The 27,631-nt window shown below is 48.0% G+C and overlaps 1 protein-coding gene across 1 annotated transcript in view; it reads left to right on the forward strand.

Moving 5' to 3' along the window:
* LOC115079620 (talin-1-like) overlaps positions 1-27,631 on the forward strand; it is a 480,705-nt gene that overhangs the window by 426,461 nt on the left and 26,613 nt on the right. Inside the window, 2 exon segments of the mRNA XM_029583330.1 lie at positions 9,807-9,912; positions 18,957-19,081. Coding sequence (XP_029439190.1) covers positions 9,807-9,912; positions 18,957-19,081 — 231 coding nt within the window.

Consider the following 27,631-nt stretch of genomic DNA (forward strand, 5'->3'; position numbering starts at 1 on the left):
AGGTTTCAGTCTGTACACAGGAGTGTGTGTGCCCTCTCTGATTAGCATGAGGCTCTGGCGCAGTATGAGGTTTCAGTCTGTACACAGGAGTGTGTGTGCCCTCGTTGATCAGCATGAGGCTCTGGCGCAGTATGAGGTTTCAGTCTGTACACAGGAGTGTGTGTTCCCTTTCTGATCAGCATGAGGCTCTGGCGCAGTATGAGGTTTCAGTCTGTACACAGGAGTGTGTGTTCCCTTTCTGATCAGCATGAGGCTCTGGCATAGTGTGAGTGTTTCAATCTGTACACAGGAGTGTGTGTGCCCTCTCTGATCAGCATTAGGCTCTGGCGCAGTATGAGGTTTCACTATGTACACAGGAGTGTGTGTGCCCTCGTTGATCAGCATGAGGCTCTGGCACAGTGTGAGTGTTTCAGTCTGTACACAGGAGTGTGTGTGCCCTCTCTGATCAGCATGAGCCTCTGGCACAGTATGAGGTTTCAGTCTGTACACAGGAGTGTGTGTGCCCTCTCTGATCAGCATGAGGCTCTGGCACAGTGTGAGTGTTTCAGTCTGTACACAGGAGTGTGTGTGCCCTCGTTGATCAGCATGAGGCTCTGGCACAGTGTGAGTGTTTCAGTCTGTACACAGGAGTGTGTGTGCCCTCTCTGATCAGCATGAGGCTCTGGCGCAGTATGAGGTTTCAGTCTGTACACAGGAGTGTGTGTGCCCTCTCTGATCAGCATGAGGCTCTGGCGCAGTATGAGGTTTCAGTCTGTACACAGGACTGTGTGTGCCCTCTCTGATCAGCATGAGACTCTGGCACAGTGTGAGTGTGTCAGTCTGTACACAGGAGTGTGTGTGCCCTCTCTGATCAGCATGAGGCTCTGGCATAGTGTGAATGTGTCAGTCTGTACACAGGAGTGTGTGTGCCCTCTCTGATCAGCATGAGGCTCTGGCATAGTGTGAGTGTGTCAGTCTGTACACAGGACTGTGTGTGCCCTCTCTGATCAGCATGAGACTCTGGCACAGTGTGAGTGTGTCAGTCTGTACACAGGAGTGTGTGTGCCCTCTCTGATCAGCATGAGGCTCTGGCATAGTGTGAGTGTGTCAGTCTGTACACAGGAGTGTGTGTGCCCTCTCTGATCAGCATGAGGCTCTGGCACTGTGTGTGTGTGTGTGTGTCGCAGTGTGTACACAGGAGTGTGTGTGCCCTCTCTGATCAGCATGAGGCTCCTGCATAGTGTGAGTGTTTCAGTCTGTACACAGGAATGTGTGGCCCTCTCTGATCAGCATGAGGCTCTAGCACAGTATGAGGTTTCAGTCTGTACACAGGAGTGTGTGTGCCCTCTCTGATCAGCATGAGGCTCTGGCATAGTGTGAGTGTGTCAGTCTGTACACAGGAGTGTGTGTGCCCTCTGTGATCAGCATGAGGCTTTGGCATAGTGTGAGTGTTTCAGTCTGTACACAGGAGTGTGTTTGCCCTCTCTGATCAGCATGAGGCTATGGCGCAGTATGAGGTTTCACTATGTACACAGGAGTGTGTGTGCCCTCTCTGATCAGCATGAGGCTCTGGCACTGTGTGTGTGTGTGTGTGTGTGTGTGTGTCGCAGTGTGTACACAGGAGTGTGTGTGCCCTCTCTGATCAGCATGAGGCTCCTGCATAGTGAGTGTTTCAGTCTGTACACAGGAATGTGTGGCCCTCTCTGATCAGCATGAGGCTCTGGCACAGTATGAGGTTTCACTATGTACACAGGAGTGTGTGTGCCCTCTCTGATCAGCATGAGGCTCTGGCACAGTATGAGGTTTCACTATGTACACAGGAGTGTGTGTGCCCTCTCTGATCAGCATGAGGCTCTGGCACAGTATGAGGTTTCACTATGTACACAGGAGTGTGTGTGCCCTCTCTGATCAGCATGAGGCTCTAGCACAGTATGAGGTTTCAGTCTGTACACAGGAGTGTGTGTGCCCTCTCTGATCAGCATGAGGCTCTGGCGCAGTATGAGGTTTCAGTCTGTACACAGGAGTGTGTGTGTCCTCTCTGATCAGCATGAGGCTCTGGCGCAGTATGAGGTTTCAGTCTGTACACAGGAGTGTGTGTGCCCTCTCTGATCAGCATGAGGCTCTGGCGCAGTATGAGGTTTCAGTCTGTACACAGGAGTGTGTATGTCCTCTCTGATCAGCATGAGGCTCTGGCGCAGTATGAGGTTTCAGTCTGTACACAGGAGTGTGTGTGTCCTCTCTGATCAGCATGAGGCTCTGGCGCAGTATGAGGTTTCAGTCTGTACACAGGAGTGTGTGTGCCCTCTCTGATCAGCATGAGGCTCTGGCGCAGTATGAGGTTTCAGTCTGTACACAGGAGTGTGTATGTCCTCTCTGATCAGCATGAGGCTCTGGCGCAGTATGAGGTTTCAGTCTGTACACAGGAGTGTGTGTGCCCTCTCTGATCAGCATGAGGCTCTAGCACAGTATGAGGTTTCAGTCTGTACACAGGAGTGTGTGTGCCCTCCCTGATCAGCATGAGGCTCTGGCGCAGTATGAGGTTTCAGTCTGTACACAGGAGTGTGTGTGCCCTCTCTGATCAGCATGAGACTCTGGCGCAGTATGAGGTTTCACTCTGTACACAGGAGTGTGTGTGCCCTCTCTGATCAGCATGAGGCTCTGGCGCAGTATGAGGTTTCAGTCTGTACACAGGAGTGTGTGTGCCCTCCCTGATCAGCATGAGGCTCTGGCGCAGTATGAGGTTTCACTCTGTACACAGGAGTGTGTGTGCCCTCTCTGATCAGCATGAGGCTCTGGCGCAGTATGAGGTTTCAGTCTGTACACAGGAGTGTGTGTGCCCTCTCTGATCAGCATGAGGCTCTGGCGCAGTATGAGGTTTCAGTCTGTACACAGGAGTGTGTGTGCCCTCCCTGATCAGCATGAGGCTCTGGCACAGTATGAGGTTTCAGTCTGTACACAGGAGTGTGTGTGCCCTCTCTGATCAGCATGAGGCTCTGGCGCAGTATGAGGTTTCAGTCTGTACACAGGAGTGTGTGTGCCCTCTCTGATCAGCATGAGGCTCTGGCGCAGTATGAGGTTTCAGTCTGTACACAGGAGTGTGTGTGCCCTCTCTGATCAGCATGAGGCTCTGGCGCAGTATGAGGTTTCACTCTGTACACAGGAGTGTGTGTGCCCTCTCTGATCAGCATGAGGCTCTGGCACAGTATGAGGTTTCAGTCTGTACACAGGAGTGTGTGTGCCCTCTCTGATCAGCATGAGGCTCTGGCACAGTATGAGGTTTCAGTCTGTATACAGGAGTGTGTGTGCCCTCTCTGATCAGCATGAGGCTCTGGTGCAGTATGAGGTTTCAGTCTGTACACAGGAGTGTGTGTGTCCTCTCTGATCAGCATGAGGCTCTGGCGCAGTATGAGGTTTCACTCTGTACACAGGAGTGTGTGTGCCCTCTCTGATCAGCATGAGGCTCTAGCACAGTATGAGGTTTCAGTCTGTACACAGGAGTGTGTGTGCCCTCTCTGATCAGCATGAGGCTATGGCACAGTATGAGGTTTCAGTCTGTACACAGGAGTGTGTGTGCCCTCTCTGATCAGCATGAGGCTCTGGCATAGTGTGAGTGTGTCAGTCTGTACACAGGACTGTGTGTGCCCTCTCTGATCAGCATGAGACTCTGGCACAGTGTGAGGTTTCAGTCTGTATACAGGAGTGTGTGTGCCCTCTCTGATCAGCATGAAGCTCTGGTGCAGTATGAGGTTTCAGTCTGTACACAGGAGTGTGTGTGCCCTCTCTGATCAGCATGAGGCTCTGGCACAGTATGAGGTTTCAGTCTGTACACAGGAGTGTGTGTGCCCTCTCTGATCAGCATGAGGCTATGGCACAGTATGAGGTTTCAGTCTGTATACAGGAGTGTGTGTGCCCTCTCTGATCAGCATGAGGCTATTATTTATTTATTTGTTTATTTCAGGTTTTTATATACCGGCATTCAAGATCGCAGTCACATCATGCTGGTTCACATAAAACAGGGGTGCATTGTGAAACATAAACTAAAACAATGGTGCGGAAAAAGCAGTTACATATAACAGGGTAATTAGAACTTGGCGGGGAAAGAAGAGAAAGGACAGATTATAATTCAAACATGTAAAACGGTAGTGAAGATAATTGATTATAGTGTGGGCGGAGATAAGGAGTGTCGTGGATGAAATGAATCAGTTGGAGTCCGGGAATGCTTGTGTGAATATCCATGTCTTTAGTCTTTTTTTGAAGGTTGAGATGCATGTTTCCAGTCTGAGGTTTGTGGGGATGGAGTTCCATATTGGTGGAATGGCTGTAAAGAAAGCCCGATTTCTTAGCGTGCTGTGTCTGGTAGATTTGGGCGGTGGTATCTGTAGCGATCCTTTGTATGCATCTCTTGTCGGTCTTGACGAATTATGTAGTTGGAGAGGGATTTGTAGGTCAATGGGAGCCAGTAGGTGGATATTTTTGTATGTAGTAAGAATGGCCTTGTATATTATTCTAAAGTGTATAGGTAACCAGTGGAGGCTCTTTAGGATGGGGGTTATGTGATCCCTTCTCCTAGAATTTGTCAGTATTCGAGCAGCTGTATTTTGTTCCATTTGGAGCGGTTTGGTGCTATGGCAGAGTGTGAGTGCCACAGTCTGTACACAGGAGTGTGTGTGCCCTCTCTGATCAGCATGAGGCTATGGCAGAGTGTGAGTGTCACAGTCTGTACACAGGAGTGTGTGTGCCCTCTCTGATCAGCATGAGGCTATGGCAGAGTGTGAGTGTCACATTCTGTACACAGGAGTGTGTGTGCCCTCTCTGATCAGCATGAGGCTATGGCAGAGTGTGAGTGTCACAGTCTGTGCACACTGAAATCATTATGAGGTTCTTGCACAGTGTGCGTGTTAGTCTTGTACCCAGGTGTATGTGTATATATGTGTGTGTGTGTGTGTGTGTGTGTGTGTGTGTGTACGCTCTCTTATCAGCATAAGGATCTGACATTTTATAGGTATCTTAGTCTGTGCATGCTCTGATCATCGTGAGTTTCTGGCACAGTGTTAATGTCAGTCTGTTCACAGGAGTGTGTATGTGAGCATTCTCTGATCAGGATGAGGCTCTGGCATTCATAGTCTCGCAGTCTTTTACACAGACGCATGCACTGTTTGATCTGCATGAGGCTCTGGCAAAGTGTGTGTTTAAGTCTGTGCATGCTCTCTGATCATTGTGAGGTTCTGGCACACTGCGAGTGTCATACGCAGGTATGTGTGTGCGCGCGCTCTGGCACTGTGCAAGTGTTGCAGTTTTGTGCATAGGTGTGTGCACTCTTTGAGAAGCATGAAGCTTTGGCACAGTCTGACACTTAGTGTATCTACTTATATGTGTGTATATGCATGTGTATTTTCACTCACCAACTGCATACTTCTAACTCACAACACATTGGTATGTATGCTTGTATTGTGGCCTAGAAACTTCAATGTTTGTGCATTAGCACCTAACATTCATTCAATGGAATCATATGTTTGATTTATGTGCTCTCACTGCGTGATTTAGTGTCACAACTCAATGAAAGAAGATGTCAATGTGTGCAGTGTCGCTTTGTAATCTGCCTCGCAGCTCATTTTCTTGATGTGTGTCAGTGTCATCCAGAAATCATGTCTCAGAGCTAAGCTTCATGATGTGTGTTGGCATGTGCAGTCCCAGTCAGTAATTATGTCTTGGAGTATTTGTAGCAGCAGCAGTCCATGATTGTGTCCTGGAGCTCAGCCTCAGGATGTGTGTTAGCATGTGCAGTGTCTCACAGCGTGTGTTGGCATGTGCAGTCCCAGTCAGTAATTATGTCTTGGAGTATGTGTAGCAGCAGTCCATGATTGTGTCCTGGAGCTCAGCCTCAGGATGTGTGTTAGCATGTGCAGTGTCTCACAGCGTGTGTTGGCATGTGCAGTCCCAGTCAGTAATTATGTCTTGGAGTATGTGTAGCAGCAGTCCATGATTGTGTCCTGGAGCTCAGCCTCATGATGTGTGTTAGCATGTGCAGTGTCTCACAGCTTGTGTTGGCATGTGCAGTCCCAGTCAGTAATTATGTCTTGGAGTATGTGTAGCAGCAGCAGTCCATGATTGTGTCCTGGAGCTAAGCTTCATGATGTGTGTTGGCATGTGCAGTTCCAGTCAGTAATTATGTCTTGGAGTATGTGTAGCAGCAGCAGTCCATGATTGTGTCTCAGAGCTCAGCCTCATGATGGGGTAGATTTTCAAAAAGGGCGCCCTCGCGTACTTTTGTAGGCGCATCAGGCGCAAACAAAAGTACGCTGGATTTTAGTAGATACGCGCGTAGCCGCTAAAATCCTGGATCGGCGCGCGCAAGGCTACCGATTTCGTGTAGCCGGCGCGCGCCAAGCCGCGCAGCCTACCTCCGTTCCCTCCGAGGCCGCTCCGAAATCGGAGCGGCCTCGGAGGGAATTTGCTAACTCCCTCCCCTCACCTTCCCCTCCCTTCCTCTACCTAACCCCCCCCCCGGCCCTGTCTAAACCCCCCTCTACCTTTGTTGGGGGATTTACGCCTCCCAGAGGGAGAAGTAAATCCCCGTGCGCCAGCGGGCCGCTGGAGCGCCTAGACGCGAACCGGGGGCGGTTCCGGAGGGCACGGCCACGCCCCCGGACCGCCCCGGGCCGAAACCACGCCCCGGGCCCGCCCCGAAACGCCGCGTCCCGCCCCGAAAACGGTGCACCGATCGGCCCCGCCCCTGACACGCCCCCCTCGAAAAACCCCGGGACTTACGCGAGTCCTGGGGCTCTGCGTGTGCCGGCAGGCCTATGTAAAATAGGCGCACCGGCGTGCAAGTCCCTGCTCGCGTAAATCCGGGCGGATTTACGCGAGCAGGGCTCTTAAAATCCGCCCCGATGTGTGTTAGCATGTGCAGTGTCTCACAGCTTGCGTTGGCATGTGCAGTTCCAGTCAGTAATTATGTCTTGGAGTATGTGTAGCAGCAGAGTCCATGATTGTGTCTCAGAACTCAGCCTCATGATGTGTGTTAGCAAGTGCAGTGTCTCACAGCTGGTGTTGGCATGTGCAGTTCCAGTCAGTAATTATGTCTTGGAGTATGTGTAGCAGCAGCAGTCCATGATTGTGTCTTGGAGCTCAGCCTCATGATGTGTGTTAGCATGTGCAGTGTCTCACAGCTTGTGTTGGCATGTGCAGTCCCAGTCAGTAATTATGTCTTGGAGTATGTGTAGCAGCAGCAGTCCATGATTGTGTCCTGGAGCTAAGCTTCATGATGTGTGTTGGCATGTGCAGTTCCAGTCAGTAATTATGTCTTGGAGTATGTGTAGCAGCAGCAGTAGTCCATGATTGTGTCCTGGAGCTCAGCCTCATGATGTGTGTTAGCATGTGCAGTGTCTCACAACTTGTGTTGCCATGTGTAGTCCCAGTCAGTAATTATATCTTGGAGTATGTGTAGCAGCAGCAGTCCATGATTGTGTCCTGGAGCTCAGCCTCATGATGTGTGTTAGCATGTGAAGTGTTTCACAGCTTGTGTTGGCATGTGCAGTCCCAGTCAGTAATTATGTCTTGGAGTATGTGTAGCAGCAGCAGTCCATGATTGTGTCCTGGAGCTCAGCCTGACTACATATGTTAGCATGTCTCGGATTTCAGTCTCGCTGCGAGTCAGAATATGTACTGTTTCTTTTCAGCTCCTTTTAGAAAGCTGGTACCATGTGTGCAGTGTTGGTGAGTTAGGGACTCTTCTTTTTTTAATGGCAGATGCAATTTAATAGGGACAAGTGGAAAGTAATGCACGTAGGAAAAATAATGCCTATTACATGATGATGTAAGGAGTCACCACCTAGGGAAAAGACCTATTGAGTCCTTGTAGACAATGCCTTGAAATCTTCTGCTCAGTGTGCAGCAGCAGCCAAGAAAGCAAATAGAGTGCTAGGGATTATTAGGGAAGGAATGGAGAATAAAAGAGAGAATATCATAATGCCTCTGTATCACTCCATAGAGAAACCATACAATGAGCATTGTGTGCAGCAGCAGCCAAGAAAGCAAATAGAGTGCTGGGGATTATTAGGAAAGGAATGGAGAATAAAACAGAGAATATCATAATGTCTCTGTATCACTCCCCAGAGAAACCATACAATGAGCATTGTGTGCAGCAGCAGCCAAGAAAGCAAATAGAATGCTGGGGATTATTAGGAAAGGAATGGAGAATAAAACAGAGAATATCATAATGCCTCTGTATCACTCCATAGAGAAACCATACAATGAGCATTGTGTGCAGCAGCAGCCAAGAAAGCAAATAGAGTGCTGGGGATTATTAGGAAAGGAATGGAGAATAAAACAGAGAATATCATAATGCCTCTGTATCACTACATGGTGCGACCTCATCTTGAGTTTTGTGTGCAGTTCTGGTCACCACATCTCAAGAAAGATATAACAGAATTAGAAAAGATACAGAGAAGGATGACCAAATGATAAAGAGGGTGGAACGATCCCCCTTTGAAGAAAGGCTAAAGAGGCTCCAGCTTGGAGAAGAGACGGCTATGGGGAGATGTGATTGAAACTAATAAATTCACAAGTGGCCTAGAACGGGTAAATCGGGAAGGGCAATTTACCCTTTCAGACAACACCACGTGAAACTTGTAGCTGGCAGATTTAAGAGAAATCGTAATAGGTGTTTTTCACTTGGTGCCCAATCAAGGTATGGAATCTGTTGCCGGTGGAGGTGGTGAAGACAATCTTTATAGTGAGGTTGAAAAGAGGACTGGCTTATGTTCCAGAAGGAAGAGTCCATAAACAGTAGTAATTAGCCAGATAGACCTGGGAAAGCCAGCACTTACCCCTGGGAGTGAGGTACAAGAACTGGGATCTGCGGGCTACGTGTGGATGCTGGGCGGGCTCCATGGCCAGGGCACTTCTTTCTTCTTTCAGTAAAGAGGTGGGGCATGCTTCTGACACTGAACACCACAGTGAATGCTCCTTCCTCCCCTTTAAGTATGATCCGCACCTTCCTCTTTTTCTTTGCTACACAAACTTCCTAAAATCTTTCAGTTCCTCCCCCATCCCTTAGAAAATGTCCTGCTCTGGAGAGTTGCACACAGAAGCCGGTGGGAAATTGAAGCTGTATCCTCTAAAGACTGCAGGCCTGAACCGTTGCTCTCTCCTCCTCAATCCTTTTAATTCTCACATCTGCCATCAGCTTGGTAACCTGGGCAGTCTCTGATCTGTCTTGTGCATATCTTGTAGGGTCAGTCCTGTGAGTGCTATAGAAATAAGTACTAGTAATAAGTCTCTAGTTTCTTGCTCATCGTATTGTTGGCCTGAAATATTCTGGTGTCAACTGTTGTTAGCTTCGGTTGACTTACGTTGTCCTTACTCTGGGATGTCTCTGGAGCTGTTCTTGTACGATTTACCCAGAATGTCTCTTGGGCCATACTTCCGTGGTCAGGCTGAAATATTTGTGTTCCCTCTCTTGCATTGTAGGTGAGCCTGGCATCTCAAGGCTAATTTTGCATCTGTCATTAACCTGGGATAGTTCTGAGACCACTCTCTTGTTAGCCTATGTTTCTGATTTCTCATGTTTTTGTTAGCTTGGGATGTCTCTTAGGTCACTGGTTTATATGCTTGGCTAGTCCTAGGTTGTTTTTCAAGTTACATTCATTTCGTCATTAGCCTGGGCTATCTCTTAGGTAAGTCTTCACACTGATAGTTTGCTTGGGTTGTCTCTGGTCACTGTCTCATGTTGCTAGTTGGCCTGGGACATCTCTGATCACACGGGTTGTTTTTTAGACTGAAATATCTCTGGTCCCACACTAACTTGACTGCTTCTCTCCTCCTAGATCCTACAGAAGCCAAGCCATGATCTAAAGCAGCAACTCGCCGCATATTCCAAGCGGGTAGCAGGCTCTGTGACTGAGCTCATCCAGGCTGCAGAGGCCATGAAAGGTAAAGAGAGAGAGTGAGAGAGGGCCCTCGCAGGTGATGGGGGGACAGAAACTGAGGACATTGTAAGTGGTTGTCAGAGGTGGGCAGAGACATGAAAGATGGGGAAGTCTGGTATAAACAAGCCTGGATTTGTCAATACGCACCCTAGGCCTGTGCCTAAGGTGGCAAATATTTGTGGTTGGCAGGTTGGCTGAAGATTTGGTGCCTTCTAGCTTTGCTGAATCTCATTTAGCAAAGGACAATGCTGTGCTTGCTGATCTAGTCCCTCCCCTCCCAGACAACATTCAAGGAACAGAAGGGGAAGGGGTGATCCTGGAGATACTCTCCTCCCTAATCCAGCCGCTCCCCTCCTATCATTCAGGGACAGGAGGGAAGGGCATGTTTGTGTGAGAAAGAAGAGATTGCTGGGGGGTTTGTTTGTGTGAGTGAAGGTTAGAGAGGAGATGCAAGAGGGGCAAGACCAGAGCAAGCTAAGGACACCTGTCTCCCCCCACTCACTGCTGCAATTCAGATCCTTTCTCCCTTGATTTCAGATATGGTCCTCCAGACACTGGATCTTCTCTTCCTTTTTACCTCTCCCTTCTCCCTAGATCCTGCACCCCATCCCTCTCCCCTTCCTCAATCCCAGAGCCTCTCACCCTCCCCTTCCTCTTGCCCAATCCCAGATTCTTCTTCCCTGCCTCCATTTTCCTTTATTTTCCCCATCCCCATTCCTCTCACCACTATCTAATCCTTTTCCTCTTTCCAGCCCTGTTCATCTCACATTCTCCTCCTCTGCCCATCCCTGAAATCTTCTCCTTTTGCTGATTCTTGAGATCCCTTTTCCTTTCCAATAAAAACAAAAAAATATATACAGTAAGGTTAGAAAAAGATTTTCTCTGTCCACAAGTAGGGATGAATTACCCATGACTTGTGGGTGACATCATCCAACGGCGCTGAACAGACTTTTCTCTCCTATCTTATAGAGCTTTTGCTCTACTGAGCATGTGCAGGAGTTCCCTTGAGGGAACTGCCTCATGAGCCCCTCAGTCTCTTTTCGTCCACAATGCTGTACGGACGTGTACCCTTTCTCTCTATATTTTAGTATTTTCATCTCATCTATTTTCGTTATATATTTACTTCACTGTTATTGCTGGTTTGCCTCTCTGCCTCAGCATCTCTCAATGGCCCTTTTCAGTGCTACCCAAAAAAAAGAAGAAAAGATTAAAGTTCACCATGTCCAGTCCCAAGAGGGCCACGTCCAATAGTTTTAAGGACTGTGTCTGTGGCAGAAAAGTATTTATCACAGGTGCCCTAGACATCTGCTATTGATGCCTAGGGCAAGACCATGATGCACTGAATTATTACCACTGTGGTCGGATGTCACAGAGAACTTAGAGATCCAGAGCCTGGAAAATGGAGCAGTTATCTAGGTCAATAAAGAGCTGCAGTCGATCCGCCTCCTGGAACAGAGCCTCCTTCAGCTCCCCCAGTGCTGAGATGATCAGGAGTTCTTTGACCAGGGCTTCCCCTCCTGTGGTACAGGCCCTTGAGTCTGATACCTCAGGGTCAAGCAAAGTGCAAAAGCATAGACAGGAGTCCTTAAACTCTTCATGGAGCTCAGGGGCAGCCAAGAAGAAATAAAGCCACTTGTTGGAGCCATTGAAGCAAAGATCGGGCTCTGCTCTGGCGCTTCTAGCGGCATCAATGCATTGAGTTCCAGCGCCATTGATGATGCTCAGCACAGATGATGCTGTCAGGCCCTTGGTGTTGTCGACACATTGAGCCCCAGAGCTGGGAGCCTCGGCACATAAAACCTTGATGCTATTGAAGAGACACACTGTGGTGCAGCTGATACATCTTTTTGTCCCTTCAGCTCCACAACACAAAGAGCTCAGAAGGCCCTGAGAGGGATTCACTTCACTTACTTCCATCCACCTCCATGGCAGTATCTCTGTCAAGTCTTCTGGATCAAGGTCTTCATCTTCAATTATTCCATGGTGCCAAAGGCACCCCCCCCCCCCCCCGGCTCAGTTGCTTCAGGAATGGGTAGCCACCTGGAGTCCAGAGGGAACCTCTCCACCGGATGAATTTATATTGGTTTCAGAAAATGCTCCTCCTCCAGCTCCTAGTCAAATGACAGTCCATAGACCAGTTGGCAAAGTTGATGAAGACTTTCTTTGCCCCCCCTCCTTGGCAGCTACGTACAAGTAAGGCACTCTATCATCTCTCCTGTCCAGTATGTCAGATTTTTTCCCTGAAGTGAAGGGCATCCCAAACTAGGGGTCAGTACCTCAATTGTGGGTCACAAAACCTTTAGCTGGGGTCACAAGTGCCTCAAACAGCAGAATGTTTCAGGCAGCAGCATTAGTAGTGGAAGTCAGCACACACTCACACAGGCCCTGTGATAGCATAGAAACTCATGGAAGGCTAAAGCTAACAGGAAGCCCTGCAGGAGGAGAGATAAGGACCACTGCAGAGTCTGCAAACTTGCACTGTCTCACAGCCTGATGCTGATTTTCATTACTAATACTGAATCCACTTGCACATCGCAGTCTGGTTTGGTTCCAGCCATGAAGGGAAGGGTGGGTTGAGTGTGCACAGGGAGATTCGCTGCTCCTCTCTCCTTACCCACCACTGAGCCTACCCAAGAGAAATGTTGGTGTCTCTGCCTGATCTCTCTCTCCCCACCAGTTGTCATCCTCTTTTGGCCCAGGGTCTAAAGGACAATGTTGCTGCTGACTCTGACTAGAGAGGTGTTTAGAAGTGAGACTGTTTAAAGTGAGGGATCAGATGCAGGAGAGGTTTGAGTTAAATCAGCTGGAAAGGGATTGGTTATGGAGAGTGAGGGGGCATGGCAGAAGATCAACTTGGGTATGTAAGAGAGGAGCCGGGGATGGGGAGGGATGTGAGAGAAGAGCTGGAGGAGAAGAGTTGAGGCTGGAAAGTGAGAGAGAGGAGATGAGCAATAGATTGAGAGGGGAGGGGATGACAGAGAGAGGAGGTCCTCTGGAAGGGATAGAGATTGAGAGAGAGGATCAACTAGAGAGGGTGGAGGGATGAGAGTGAAGTGATTGTTGGAGGGGGCCATACCCCTGCTAATTTGTTTGTGGCATCCTCTGGGGTCTTGTGAATTTTCAAATGCTAAAATAGGGTCACATTGGCTGAAAATTTAGGAGGCTCTGCTCAACGGGGAGTCCGTCTCACCTCCATGCCGAAGAATGTCCCATCAGAGATCCCAAGATTGGAATCTAATCCCTGCCAGTCTCTTGCTGCAGAGTCCAGCCAGTTTGAGGATATTCCCCAGAAATAGTCCTCTCAGAGACAACGGATATCCCTACCCCAATCACCCATGTCATTAGGGTCCTGGGTTAGTGTTTCCTTGCCCCTTAAATCAGAAGAAGGATCGATGGGGATCCCCTCTTACCTCCCTGCCTGATCCTCTGGAGTATTCTTCGCTGCCGGAAAACCTCTCCTATTCCAGGTTTGTGGCTGTTGGGAAAGGCCTTGGGCGTCAGCGTGCATAAGGACAAGGATCCTTGTGCTTAGGTCTACAGTCTACAGATTCTGGAGTCTACAACCAAATCCACAGCAATCCCAGTGCACTTGATCATGCATGATTTACGAAAAGAATGTGTAGAAAATCCAGCATCCTGTTTCCCAATAGCCCGGAAGCTAGACCTTAAGTACAGAATTCAGCAAACCTCGGGGTTATAGAGCAGCACATGAAAGCAAAGAAAAGGATCTTCTCTAAAGCCACACCAGGCAAAGATCCTAGGCTGCTAGATACCTTTAGGAAAATTTCCCAGAGCTCAATGCTTGCTTCCCGCATTGTGGTCCACAAGTTCTAAATGTGCAGTACTTACCTGATTGCATCAAGAAGCTGAAGAAATTGATTTGTTCGGGGAAAGAAGGCCAGTCAATCCATATCCGAAGGCTCTTCGAGACTCTGAGGCGTGCAAATGCCATTTACTTCATTTGATACATGAATCATTTGACACTGCAGCCAAATCATCTTCAGCAGCCATTGGAATACACTGAATGGCTTGGTTCTGGGCCAGGAGTCTCCAAAAAGATGCACATGACCAGCTGGCAGTTGTACACTGCTCAGGGGAACACTTCTTCAGAGGCAAACGTAGGAAAATGGTGGTCCAAATTAAGGAGCAGCATGTTGCAATCCAGTCTCCCTCAACAGATTCTGAAAAACTGTCTTCATTAAAGTACCCTTCCTTCACTTTTAAGCGCTCTTACTTCCAGAGACACCCTTTCCACCAAGTCCAGCATTATTGGGGTTTACCTGTTCTCCTGCAACGTTTTTTCAGCTTGTAGACTGCAACATGAGAGACGTCAGCCAAAGATGCCGCAGCAGGCCCAGCCCATATCTGAGCCTAATTATTGACTGTTCTTGACTCTCAAACCTCGGTCCCTCCAGTGCGGGGGAAGAGTCCATCTTTATCTAGAGGAATAGCGGAGGCTCACCAAGGAGTTACCAATAGTGCTTTTTCTGCCTTCCAGTGCTACTCCATGGTTCAACCTTCAATCTGAAGCTATCTCACTTGATTCAACTTCATCTCAAGGTGGAGTCATTTCTCATCCAACAAGTAATAAAAACTGTTCCTCCCTACCAGTATGGCTAGAAGTTCTATTCCTGCTATGAAATTCGGGGGGGGGGGACGGGGGGGGACGGGAGGGAGAGATTGAGGCTTATCCTGGATTTACAAAGTCTGAACAGAAGCCTGTTGCTGGAGAAGTTCAAAATGAACACCCTCCACACCATCCTTCTCTTCATTCTCATGGAAGATTATATGTCTGCTCTGGATCTGAAAGATCCTATGCCCTTTTGTCCATCAATCCCTCCCATTGGCAATACCTTTGTTTTGTGGTGGATTTCTCTCACTACCAAATACAAAGTGTTCTTTTTGTCCTTTCAGCAGCTCAGAGAGTCAGCACCAAATGCCTGGCGGTAGTAGCAGCATATCTTCCTCCTCAGGGCATCTGTGTGTTCCCCCTCCCAGTCAACTGGCTAGTTGATGGGATCTTCCCAAGCAGGAATATTGCATTCCCTGCAGAAGATGATCCAACTTTTGTAATCACTATCTGAAGCGAATTTTCAAAAATCCAACCTTGTCCCAACCCAAAGGTTCAAGTTTATAGGATCATAGACTCTCTACAGGAAAGAGCCTTTCTCCCGGCAGAGTGATCAGACATGCTTTAATGGCTTTTTCACATCTTCCTGGAAAGAGATTCTGATCCAGACTGACAATCAAGTAGCAATATTCTACATCAACAAGCAAGGAGTCATAGGGTAATGAACCCCCTGCCAAGAATCCCTGAGAATTTGGGAATGGGCTTGCAGTCTTAAGGCCTACCTTCAAGCAAACTAGCTTCCCGGTTTCTGTGACACATTGGTGGAAGGTCTCAGCCTAGTATTTCGCCTTTATTAGCGGTCTCTGCATCAAGCAGTGGCAGACAGATTATTCTATCTTTTGGGATGCCCCTCGATCAATTTGTTGACATTAAAGATAAACAGGAAAGTGGAAAGTCTCTGTTCCATTCTGCGAAGCAAGTTCAGATCTGCTCTGAATGCTTTTCTGTTCAAATGGGATGCAGAGCTACTCTACACTTTTGCAGCAATTCTGTTACTAGAAAAAGCAGTGCAAATCATGCTCAAGGACCAAGGCCTGCTTGATACTCATTTCTCCAATGTGGCTCTCGTTCCTCATCCAATTGTCAATCAGCCCTCCAATCCCTCTGGGATATGATCTGACATTATTAAGTCAAGAAAATGGTTGTCTCTGTCATCTGAACCTTTCCTTTCTCAACTCGACCACGTGGATGTTGAGGGCTTGCTAGTCACTCTACTGTCACTACACTACCTAAGGAAGTTGAGGACATTTTGGTTTCCACCAGAAAACCTTTGACCTATGTTTTGTTGTAATCAGCTTAGCACAGCAGATTTTTTTTTAAGTAGAAAATGATTTTAAAGAAAGAAGAGCTTACAATTTCAAATGGAAATACTGTTCTTCCTGGTGTTGGGGAAAGTCCCTGGATCCATTTGCCTGTGAGCCAAGGGGATTGCTACAGTACTTATTCTCCCTCTCCTGCTCGGGTCTCAGCACATCATTGGTCACAGTTACACCTCAGTGCCTTAGTGGCTTACCATGTTCATGTATGGAAAATCAATATCTATTTTTTCTAGAGTATCAAAGTTCATGAAAGGTTTGTGGCATAAGAGGCCTCTGGTAGCCAACCCAACAGAATAATGGGGCGTCAGTGTGTTACTGGCACATCTCATGAAACCTTCTTACAAACTGGAGTATGCTTTATTGAAGTTCCCCACATAAAAATTAGTATTATGTTGGCTTGAAGTCAGTGAGTGTCAATAATTAGTGCATTACTCACTGTACAGGCAGTTTTTCTCACAGTAAAGTGGTGGTCCATACAACCACAAGTTTCTTCCAAAAGTGGTGTCAGCCTTTTATATAAATGAAGCCATCGTGTTGCCCGACATTCTTTCCAAGAACGCATGCACAGAAGGATAAGAATGCCCTTCATTCAGTAGACAGCAAAAGGGAGCTCAGTCACATTGTCAAGACTTGCAACTTTTCATCTCTTATGATTCTATCAAATTGGGCATAGCAGTTGCCAAGCACACTTTGTTCAACTGGCTAGCAGTCTGTATCGCTTCTTGCTACACTCTGGCTGGCCTCCAGATCATAGACTGTATTAAGGCTCATCAAGTGAGAGGCATGGCTTTATCAGTGGCTCATCTCAGAACCAAGCCTAGCGAGCATATCTGCAAAGCTGCTACTTTGTCGTCAATTCATACCTTTCCATCCCATTACTGTCTGGACAATCTATCAAGAAAAAAGAGTAAATCTGGACAAGCAGTTTTGCGTAACTGATTCACCCAGTAGTCCATTCTCAATGTAGGGTCTGAGTTGCCTTTCTTAGTAATCACTCTGCTGCCACCCTCAGCTTGGGACTCCCCACATGTCGGGGCTACTTCAGCCATGCTTGCTGACAGAGAAAGCAAGTTTTCTTACCATAAACAGAGTTCTCTGTAGACAGAAAGATGAATTAGCCATTCTTAATATCCATCCTCCTCACTGGAGGGTTGACTACCAAGCTAAAGCTCAGCTCTACAGTCAACTGAGGGGTTCCTGAGGCAGCACGTGAACATTCGCCAGTCTCTCAACATTTGCTTCTGCTCCAGGAAAAATTAACCACCTGTATGACAAAGACCAATGATAATACACTGGCCCTTAACATCAGGGAAACTGAAATGGTGCTTCTTTCTCGAGTTCCGCTGAGAATTTGAGACATTTTCTATCTGAAGGTCATTCAATTGAAGGCACGTAATTTGGGGTACTGCGTTCCCTGACTCTACATCCTCACATCAGTTCATTGCTTCAGTCTGCCTATTATAAGCTCTGCTTACTGTGCACGTTGAGCCGCTTCCCTGCTATTCTGATTTTCATATCGTCATTCAGTCTCTAATCTTGTCCTCATTGGACTACTGAAACGTACTGTTTTTGAGCTTGCCTAATTCTCAGCTCCATGCCCTCCAATTAATATAAAATTCCACAGGGATCCCCTCTATGTAATCATCTCCCTCTAGTCCCAGCTGAATTGCACTGGTTGCTCATTACATGGCAGGTACAATTTAAAACTCTCACTTGCCTCTGTAAGGCCCTTCCTGAACTAGCTCTGCTTTGCTTGATATCTTCCCTTCGGAAACACCAACTGGTCTGTAGTCTCCGCACTTCCTCTCCACACCTGCCAGAAATCCCCTCCTCCCTCAATCAGGTAGGGCTGGCCTATGGAAAGAGAGGGTTTGACTCGGTTTCAGGAAACTGCTTAATTCTCACCTTTCCGTACTGACCTGCCCTATTTTTTTTTGGTTGCTTCTGCTTATTTAATGTTTCAGTAAGATGTTGTTTCTGTACAATCAGTGGTGTGCAGTATTCTTTGTAATCCGCTGAGATGGGTGGATCAGCGGAATAGAAATCTCTAAATAAATAATTCCTGCTCGGTAGAGCAAAGGCTCTCATGAGCTAGGAGAGAAGGATCTGTTCAGCGCCATCCGATGGCGTCACCCACGCGTCGTGGCTGATTCATCCTGCTTTCTACAGAGAACTCTGAGTAGGGTAAACAACCTTGCTTTTATTGTTATCATGTAAAATCAGAGGGAAATGTTTACCGGTGTGTTTCTGAATTTCCACAATTTTTGCTGCCCCCGGAAAGTGTGGGGGCGCGGTGTCTTAGATGTTCTTGCCCTTGTTATATGACCTAATGGTGGGGCAGGGGGGCAGCAAAATCCTAAATCCCTCACTGGAGGGGATGAAAGCTCAAGCATTTATAGGCTTAAAATTGGGTTTTACCTGTGTACGTGGGCTTTTGAGGATTGCTACAATATCTGCCATTGACTTGTCCACAGGAGATTCATGTGTAGCTGCACTTTATGCGTTTAAATGGCTATTTAACATTGTTATGAAAGTATATTACATTTACTTGTGTAAATCCTTTGCAAATTCCTCTGATAAGAAAGAAAAAGTGAAAGGAGGTCAAGAGAGAGAGGAGAGGCTGGCACTGTGCGGGTGTCCTGTACGTTGTTAATTATTTACCTGCCTTCACCCCATAGGGAGAGAGGGGAGGGCTGGCACTGTGCGGGTGTCCTATACGTTGTTAATTATTTACCTGTCTTCACCCCATAGGGAGAGAAGGTGAAAGGAAGTGGAGAGAGGGGAGGGCTGGCACTGTGCGGGTGTCCTGTACGTTGTTAATTATTTACCTGCCTTCACCCCATAGGGAGAGAGGGGAGGGCTGGCACTGTGCGGGTGTCCTATACGTTGTTAATTATTTACCTGCCTTCTCCCAATAGGGAGAGAAGGTGAAAGGAAGTGGAGAGAGGGGAGGGCTGGCACTGTGCGGGTGTCCTATACGTTGTTAATTATTTACCTGCCTTCTCCCGATAGGGAGAGAAGATGAAAGGAAGTGCAGAGAGGGGAGGGCTGGCACTGTGCGGGTGTCCTATACCTTGTTAATTCTTTTCCTGCTTTCAGGCACTGAATGGGTGGATCCTGAGGATCCGACTGTTATTGCTGAGAATGAGTTACTGGGAGCTGCAGCAGCTATTGAGGCTGCCGCCAAGAAGCTTGAGCAGCTGAAGCCCCGGGCCAAGCCGAAGGTAAACTTCCTGTCCTGTTCAGTGGCATGCCTACCAGAACCAGAGTCCAAAGCTTTCACCTACACACCAGTCAGCTTTCTGCAACAGGCACTAGTTAATTATCTCTACTCTTAAATCGGATTCCATTATATTTGTAAGTTGAAGTTACAACAATTATTCCCTGTACGTACCCGGACCAGTCCAGACACCTGGGTTCATCTCCCCCTATCAGCAGATGGAGACAGAGAAAAAAAAACCTCGCTGACACCGTATCTAAGCAACCGTGCAACCTGCAGCTCTTTAGTATTTCTCTGTCTCCAGCAGATGGCAGAGGCTGTTAATCCTGCAGCTCGTCGGTATTTCTCTGTCTCCAGCAGATGGCAGAGGCTGTTAGTCCTGCAGCTCATCAGTATTTCTCTGTCTCCAGCAGATGGCAGAGAGGCTGTTAATCCTGCAGCTCGTCAGTATTTCTCTGTCTCCAGCAGATGGCAGAGGCTGTTAATCCTGCAGTCCTCAGAATTTCTCTGTCTCCAGCAGATGGCAGAGGCTGTTAATCCTGCAGTTGGTCAGTATTTCTCTGTCTCCAGCAAATGGCAGAGGCTGTTAATCCTGCAGCTCATCGGTATTTCTCTGTCTCCAGCAGATGGCAGAGGCTGTTAATCCTGCAGCTCGTCAGTATTTCTCTGTCTCCAGCAGATGGCAGAGGCTGTTAATCCTGCAGCTGGTCAGTGTTTCTCTGTGTCCAGCAGATGGCAGCGGCTGTTAATCCTGCAGTCCTCAGTATTTCTCTGTCTCCAGCAGATGGCTGAGAGGCTGTTAATCCTGCAGCTCGTCAGTATTTCTCTGTCTCCAGCAGATGGCAGTGGCTGTTAATCCTGCAGTCCTCAGTATTTCTCTGTCTCCAGCAGATGGCAGAGGCTGTAAATCCTGCAGCTCGTCAGTATTTCTCTGTCTCCAGCAGATGGCAGCGGCTGTTAATCCTGCAGTCCTCAGTATTTCTCTGTCTCCAGCAGATGGCAGCGGCTGTTAATCCTGCAGTCCTCAGTATTTCTCTGTCTCCAGCAGATGGCAGAGGCTGTTAATCCTGCAGCTCGTCAGTATTTCTCTGTCTCCAGCAGATGGCAGCGGCTGTTAATCCTGCAGTCCTCAGTATTTCTCTGTCTCCAGCAGATGGCAGCGGCTGTTAATCCTGCAGTCCTCAGTATTTCTCTGTCTCCAGCAGATGGCAGCGGCTGTTAATCCTGCAACTCGTCAGTATTTCTCTGTCTCCAGCAGATGGCAGAAGCTGTTAATCCTGCAGTTCAGTAGTTGACTAATTTTTTTTCTTTTGAGCCTTCCTCCCGGGGTTTTTTTATTTTTTTAGAATCCTTAGGGTTCTTCCCTGTCCGATTGAGGCGACCGAGCTGGGAGTTGTCACCCTTGTGTGTGCTTGGTCTGGGCGCCCGTGAGGTGTAAATCTGGTTGTCCATATCCCTTCCTTCACGAGGCCGCTGAGACGGCTGAAGCTCTTTACAATACTTTTTTACAAGAATTTTTGACTATTTTTTCCTATTTTTCAGGGCAGGTTGTTCATTTTTAACTAAAGCTAATTAAAAAAAAAAACTGTGTTTGCACCGGAGCTCTGCTCTACAGGCGAGCGACTTCCTCCCCTTAGGCAGGAGCTTTTTGTGGGGTTCTGGCTGTTTGTTTGGGGACCTTTTCTTCTGTCGTGGTGAGGACCTTCAGAGAAAGGATTTTAATTTTATCTCTACCTTATGGCTCGCGGCAGGGCATGCCGTTCATGCAGCTCTGATACTTCCCGGCTTAATAGGTCGGGGTTTTGCGCTAACTGTGCCGACGGTGGGGTTCACCTATGGCTCCTTCTCCCGCTAAACAGCATCTGGTATCGTTGTCTTTTGGACCGGCTGCAAACCTCTTTTTTACCTCACCTGGCCAGCGTGGGAACTGCGGCCATTTTGGATATTGCCGCGGCAGTTCCCGCATTGCCGGGGGGTCAGGGAGTCCTCCATTTCTGTCTCCGGCCTGTTCCGGGTTGGGGAACGGGCAGGGAGGAAAGCTCTGATTTGCCTGTTTTTCAACCAGACCATGTTGGTTTTGGTGCAGGGAGGCTTTTCTCTACAGACTTTGTTTTGTTACTTCATGATGCCTATATGGCCAGACAGAAAGCGGCTTGGGGGACTACAGAGCCACAGATTCCACCAATCCAGTCCACTAAGAGTCCTTCAGGGGGTCCCCGGAGTTCTCCTATGCCCGGTAATAGGGTTCCCTCAGCACAGGGCTTGATTTTTCACGCGCAGGGTGATGCAGCTGGGGTGGTTGATCCGGAGGACCCTATCATAGCTCCTGTGGTTCGGGGTCTGGCCAAGCTCCCCTGGTAGCTCCGGTTATTCTGGCTACCGAGGATGCGGGTCAAGGGATAACCCGGTCTCTTTTATTCATGAGGCGGAGGATCCTAAGATGGTCCACCATTTTACAAGAGAAGAGCTGGAGGTTTTGCTTCCCTCGGCTTACCAGGTTCTTGGGGTTAAAGTGCTTCAGGAGAACCAGGATTTGGACGGCGAGGACCCGATACTAGGTGCCATCCAAGATCCTCCAACTTCTTTCCCTTACCACAGGATCTACTTCCTAATTCTGTTAGGAAGTTAGTAGAAGAGGAATGGGGGGGGGGATCTCCTGATTCTGATTTAAAGGTTGGCAGAGCCATGGGGAAACTTTACCCTCTACCAGAACAGGATTTAGAATTTTTTTCTCTCCCGAAAGTAGATGCGGTGGTGTCTGCTGTGACTAAGCGCACCACGATTCCGGTTATTGGTTCGGCCGCTTTAAAAGATGTACAAGATCGTAAGATGGAGTTACACCTTAAAAGGATTTTTGAGGTGGCATCCCCGGGTTTGCATGCAGCGCTTTGTTCAAGTTTCTTGCAGCTTGCTTGTTTCCAGTGGGTACAACAGTTCAAGGTAATTTGTCTCAATCAGGTGTGGGCGCGGATACGACTGAGCGTGAGGAAGAAGTTGTGGCTTACGGTGCGGATGCCCTCTATGATTTAGTGTGTACTTCCTCCAGAGTAATGGCATCAGCTCTGGCCGCCCAAAGGTTGCTTTGGCTTCGCAATTGGGCAGCGGATGTTTCCTGTAAGGCACAATTGGTATCCTTGCCTTTCAAAGGTAAGTTCTTGTTTGGCGAGGACCTAGAGCAGCTGATCCAGTCTCTTGGACACAATAAAGTCCTCAGGTTACCCGAGGATAAACCTAAGGGTAAGAGATTTTTTCAATCAAGGTCTTGTTTTCGATCCGACAGAAGATCGCAGCCTACCCGTGGTGTACCGGGACCGCAGAGACAATATTTTTTGCGGGGGCAAGTATGGGGACAATCCTTTCATGGAGCCAGAAGGTCCTTTAGGGGATCCTCTGGTGGCTCCTCGGCAGGAGGTAAGTCTACCCAATGATGCCAGGCTGGTCCACTCCGTCATTCTTATTATAGGAGTTCACTTACTGCACTTTTACAACGAGTGGGCCAAGATCACTCAGGACCAGTGAGTTCTCAATGTGATAAACAGTTACGTTTTAGAATTTGCTCGTCCCATACAGGAACTTTTTCTAATTTCCCCATGCAGCTATCCGGTCAAGCGGGTGGGGGTACAACTGACTCTAGACCATTTATGTTGGTCAAGTGCGGTAGTACCAGTTCCCAGAGCAGAGCTCCATCAGGGGAGATACTCCATTTATTTTCTGGTCCCCAAAAAGGAGGGCTTGTTTCGGCCGATACTCGATTTAAAGAAAGTCAATGCAAAACTGAAGGTGCCATGCTTCAGGATGGAAACCCTCAGGTCGGTCATAGCGGCTATACGCAAAGGAAAATTCCTGGCTTCCTTTGATCTCATGGAGGCTTATCTACATATTCCCATCCATCAGGACTCTTGGCGTTTTCTCTGCTTCATGATTCTGGGTCAACATTTTCAGTTTCAGGCTCTTCCACTTGGTCTCGCCACGGCTCCGCGGACTTTTACAAAGGTGATCGTGGTGGCGGCAGCTTTCCTTCGAAAGGAGGGTATTCAAGTTCACCCATATTTGGACGATTGGTTAATCAGAGCCAAGTTAGAGTCTCTATGCCGCAAGTCGGTTCATAGAATTCTCAAAGTCCTACAGTCCCTAGGTTGGGTAGTGAATCACGACAAAAGTCAGCTATCACCAACACAAACTTTGGAGTATTTAGAAGCTCGGTTCAATACTCTTATAGGCAGTAGAGATGTGAATCGTGTGCCCGATCGTCTTAACGATCGGGTTCGGCTAGAGGGGGGAAAAAATCTGATCGTGGGTGATGTGAATCGGAATTGGTTCCGATTCACATTGTTATTTTTTTTTTTAGTGAGGCCCGACCCTTTAAAATTAACCCCTTACCTTCCCCCACCCTCCCGAACCCCCCCAAAGCTTTTTACGAGTACCTGGTGGTCCAGTGGGGGCGCGGGGACCGATCTCCCGCTCTCGGTCCATCAGCACCATTTTGGCTGCCACTCAAAAATGGCGCCGATGGCCCGATAAAAAAAACCCCACCCGACCCTTTAAAAACGACTCCTTAGCTTCCCCCACCCTCCCGAGCCCCCCAAAACATTTTAAATTTACCTGGTGGTCTAGTGGTGGTCCCGGGAGCGATCTCCCGTTCTCGGGCCGTCGGCTGCCACTCATAAAGATGGCGCCAATGGCCCTTTGCCCTTACCATGTGACAGGGTATCCGTGCCATTGGCCGGCTCCTGTCACATGGTAGGAGCACTGGATGGCCGGTGCCATCTTTAAAGATGGTGGCGGCCATCTTTACAACGGCGGTGGCCATCTTTACAATGGTGGCGGCCATCTTTACGGCGGTGGCCATCTTTAAATACGGCGGCGGCCAGCCAGTGCTCCTACCATGTGACAGGGGCCGGCCAATGGCACGGATACCCTGTCATTTGGTAAGGGCAAAGGGCCATCGGTGCCATCTTTATGAGTGGCAACCGACGGCCTGAAAACGGGAGATCGCTCCCGGGACCACCACTAAACCACCAGGTAAATTTAAAATGTTTTGGAGGGCTCGGGAGGGTGGGGGAAGCTAAGGAGTCGTTTTTAAAGGGTCGGGTGGGGTTTTTTTTATTGGGCCATCGGCGCCATTTTTGAGTGGCAGTCAAAATGGCGCCGCTGGACCGAGAGCGGGAGATCGGTCCCCGCGCCCCCACTGGACCACCAGGTACTCGTAAAAAGCTTTGGGGGGGGTTCGGGAGGGTGGGGGAAGGTAAGGGATTCGTTTTATAGGGTCGGGGTGGGTTTAGGGGTTTTTTTGGTGTGCCGGTTTTCCCCGCCCTCCCCCGATTTATGATTTTTCACGATAAATCAGGGGAATTTCTATTGTATCGCGACTCTTAACGATTTTTGACGATTTAAAATATATCTGACGATTGTTTTAAATCGTCAAAAAACGATTCACATCCCTAAGAGGCAGAGTCTTTCTCTCTCAAGATCGAATCTTGAAACTTCAGACCCAGATCCGCAGGTTTTTGCGGTTGCAGGTACCCAAGGTCTGGGACTACTTACGGGTACTCTGCTCGATGGCCTCCATGCTGGACTTGCTTCCCTGGGCGTTTTCCCATATGAGACCACTACGGACGGCATTGTTGTCCTGCTGGAAGCCAGTATTGGAAGAATATCGTATCCGCTTACCTCTCGAGGGTTTGCCGAGAGACAGTCTGTCATGGTGGCTTCATATTTCCAGTCTCAGTTGGGGAGTGGACCTCGAAGTTCCCTATTGGATGGTGGTTACTACAGATGCTAGTCTCTCTGGTTGGGGAGTAGTTTGTCAGTCCCATTCGGTTCAGGGATCCTGGTCCACAACAGTCTGCGTGGTCTATCAACCGTCTAGAGACCAGGGTGGTTCGCTTGGCCTTGAAGGAGTTTCTGCCATTACTACTGAACCAAAAGCAAGGCAGTGGCTCTAGAGGCACAAAGGTTGGTGCTCTGGGCGGAACGACATCTAGAGAGATTAGTGGCATCCCACATCGTAGGAACAGAGAATGTTCAGGCGGATTTCTTGAGACACACACACTTGGATCCAGGCAAGTGGGAACTCTGAGACAGCCATGTAGTTAATTCAAGATCGTTGGGGTCTACCTCACGTCGACCTTATGGTGACCTCTCAGAATGCCAAGGCCTTCCGATTCTTCAGTCACCAAAGACAGTACGGGGCCGAAGGGGTCGACGCCCTGGTTCTACCATGGCCTCAGGGAGTTCTACTATATGTTTTTCCTCCATGATCGCTGGTGGGCAAGGCTCTACGTTGCATAGAAAAGCATTGCGGAGAGGTGATTCTGGTGGCTCTGGAGTGGCCTTGATGTCCGTGGTTTGCGGATCTGGTCAACTTGGTGGTGGTCAGCCCGCTTTGGCCACCTGATGTGTCTTCTTCGACAGGGTCCTATATTTTTTGACCAGGCTGCTCACTTTTGTCTAGCAGCATGGCTTTTGAGAGGAGGCGTTTGAAAAGGAAAGGTTACGCGGACTCATTAGTCACCACAATATTACCATCTAGAAGGAAGTCTACTAACCTCTCTTATGTTCGGGTATGGAAGATTTTTGGGTCCTGGTGTTCTGTAAGGGGAATTCACCCTCTTAGGGCCTTAATTCCTAAATATTATCTTTCTTTAAGGAAAATTCTCTTAAAGTGCAGGTAGCAGCACTGGGCTCTCTCCGTGGCAAAATTGAAGGTTCCTCTATTTCGACTCATCAGGACGTGGTTCGTTTTTTTAGAGGTACGATGAATCTTCATCCTCTAGTTGGGAAATCTTGTCCGTCCTGGAATCTTAATCTTGTTCTTAAAGCTCTGTGTGAACCTCCCTTCGCCCTCAGGTGCAAAAGCCTTTGAGGTTTGGGGCACATCAGGCTGTTTCGGATTTTTCTTCAGACTCTGAGGAACAGGAAGATCTGCAGTTACCTTCCCAGCCCCCGAGGGGAGTGGAGGGGGAAACAAATCCAGCGCAGGGAGGTCTGCGGGGATCTCATGGAGCAGATAGCGACAATCCCAAGGTGGTCAGGCTTTTTCATAAGGATGAGTTGGGCCCTCTCATCCCTGCGATTCTTCAGGAACTGGGTATTGACTCCCCAGGAGGAATCCCGGCTGGGGACTATGGATCCAGTCATGTTGGGCTTACGGGGTCTGCCTTCCTCTTTTCCTTTTCACTTTTCAGCCATCAATTTACTCTTCCGGGAGTGGAATACCCCTGACTTGGGGCTGAAGGTGGCCAAAAGCTATGGATAAGCTGTATCCTTTATTATTATTATTATTATTTATTGTTTTTGTTATACCGAGTTTCATGATAGGCATCACATCAACCCGGTTTACAAATAACAAGGAGTGTAAAGCATAACGTAACGTAAAAAACAATATTTTCAATAAGAACCTTGAACTTTAAATACAGTGAATCAGAAAAAGGGAGAGGGAAAGTTACAAAAAACAAGGAAAATAAACTTGGGATGGAAGGGGAGAAATTGAACAGCACAATATTTACATTTCAGCCTATTGATACATTAGAATAGCAAGTGAAAAAATAAGACTATGAAACGGTACATAGGTAATCAAATGAATAAATATGACACAGTTGTGAATGGTAATAGTATGATAAATATTCAGAAGGAATTAGTGAGAGAGGGTTTGAGGTTGGTTGATTCGTGTTTACATTCCATTATTGCATACGAGTTAGTGTTAGTGAGAGGAGGTTTATTCAAGGCTTGGAAATGCTTTTTTGAAAAGCCAAGTTTTTAGTCTTTTCCTAAATGTTAAAGAGCATGGCTCTTGTCTCAAATCAGGTGGGATCGAGTTCCAGAGAGCTGGACCTGCTGATGAGAAGGCTCTGAGACTCAAGGATTTATGTTGGTAGGTTTTGGCCTTTGGAATTTGGAGTGACTCTTTGTAGTGTTCCCTGATAGGCCTGGTGGAGGTGAATTTTTTAAGTGGTATTTGTAGGTCGAGTTGCGTGTGTTGGTTGATAGTTTTGTAAATGATGTTAATGGTTTTGTACATGATTCTATAGTGGATCGGAAGCCAATGGAGGTTTTTGAGAATAGGTGAAATGTGGTCAATTTTCCTGGAATTTGTAAGGACTCTGGCTGCAGAGTTCTGAACCATTTGTAAAGGTTTGGTGTAAGAAGCTGGGAGGCCTAATAGTAATGAGTTGCAATAATCTAGTTTGGAAAAGATTATTGCTTGCAAGATTGTTCTGAAGTCCTGAGTGTGAAACAGCGGTTTTATTCTTTTCAGGATATGTAATTTGTAGAAGCAATCTTTGGTGGTTTGGTTAATGAATGTTTTGAGGTTGAGACGATTGTCTAGGATGGCTCCTAAGTCTCTTACGTGGGTTGTTTGAAGGAGTGTGGGTGGTTTAGGAAGTGTGTTATTGTTTTCCGGTGATATGAGCAGGAATTCTGTTTTCGAAGCATTGAGTACAAGGGTTAGACTGTTGAGGAGAAGTCTTTACCTCTTTACCAGAAGTCTTTACCTCTTTACCTCTTTACCAGAGGAGGCTTTGGAGCTTCTTCGGCTCACCAAGGTGGATTC

The sequence above is a fragment of the Rhinatrema bivittatum genome, chromosome 1 (assembly GCF_901001135.1).
Source record: "Rhinatrema bivittatum chromosome 1, aRhiBiv1.1, whole genome shotgun sequence".
NCBI lineage: Eukaryota > Metazoa > Chordata > Amphibia > Gymnophiona > Rhinatrematidae > Rhinatrema > Rhinatrema bivittatum.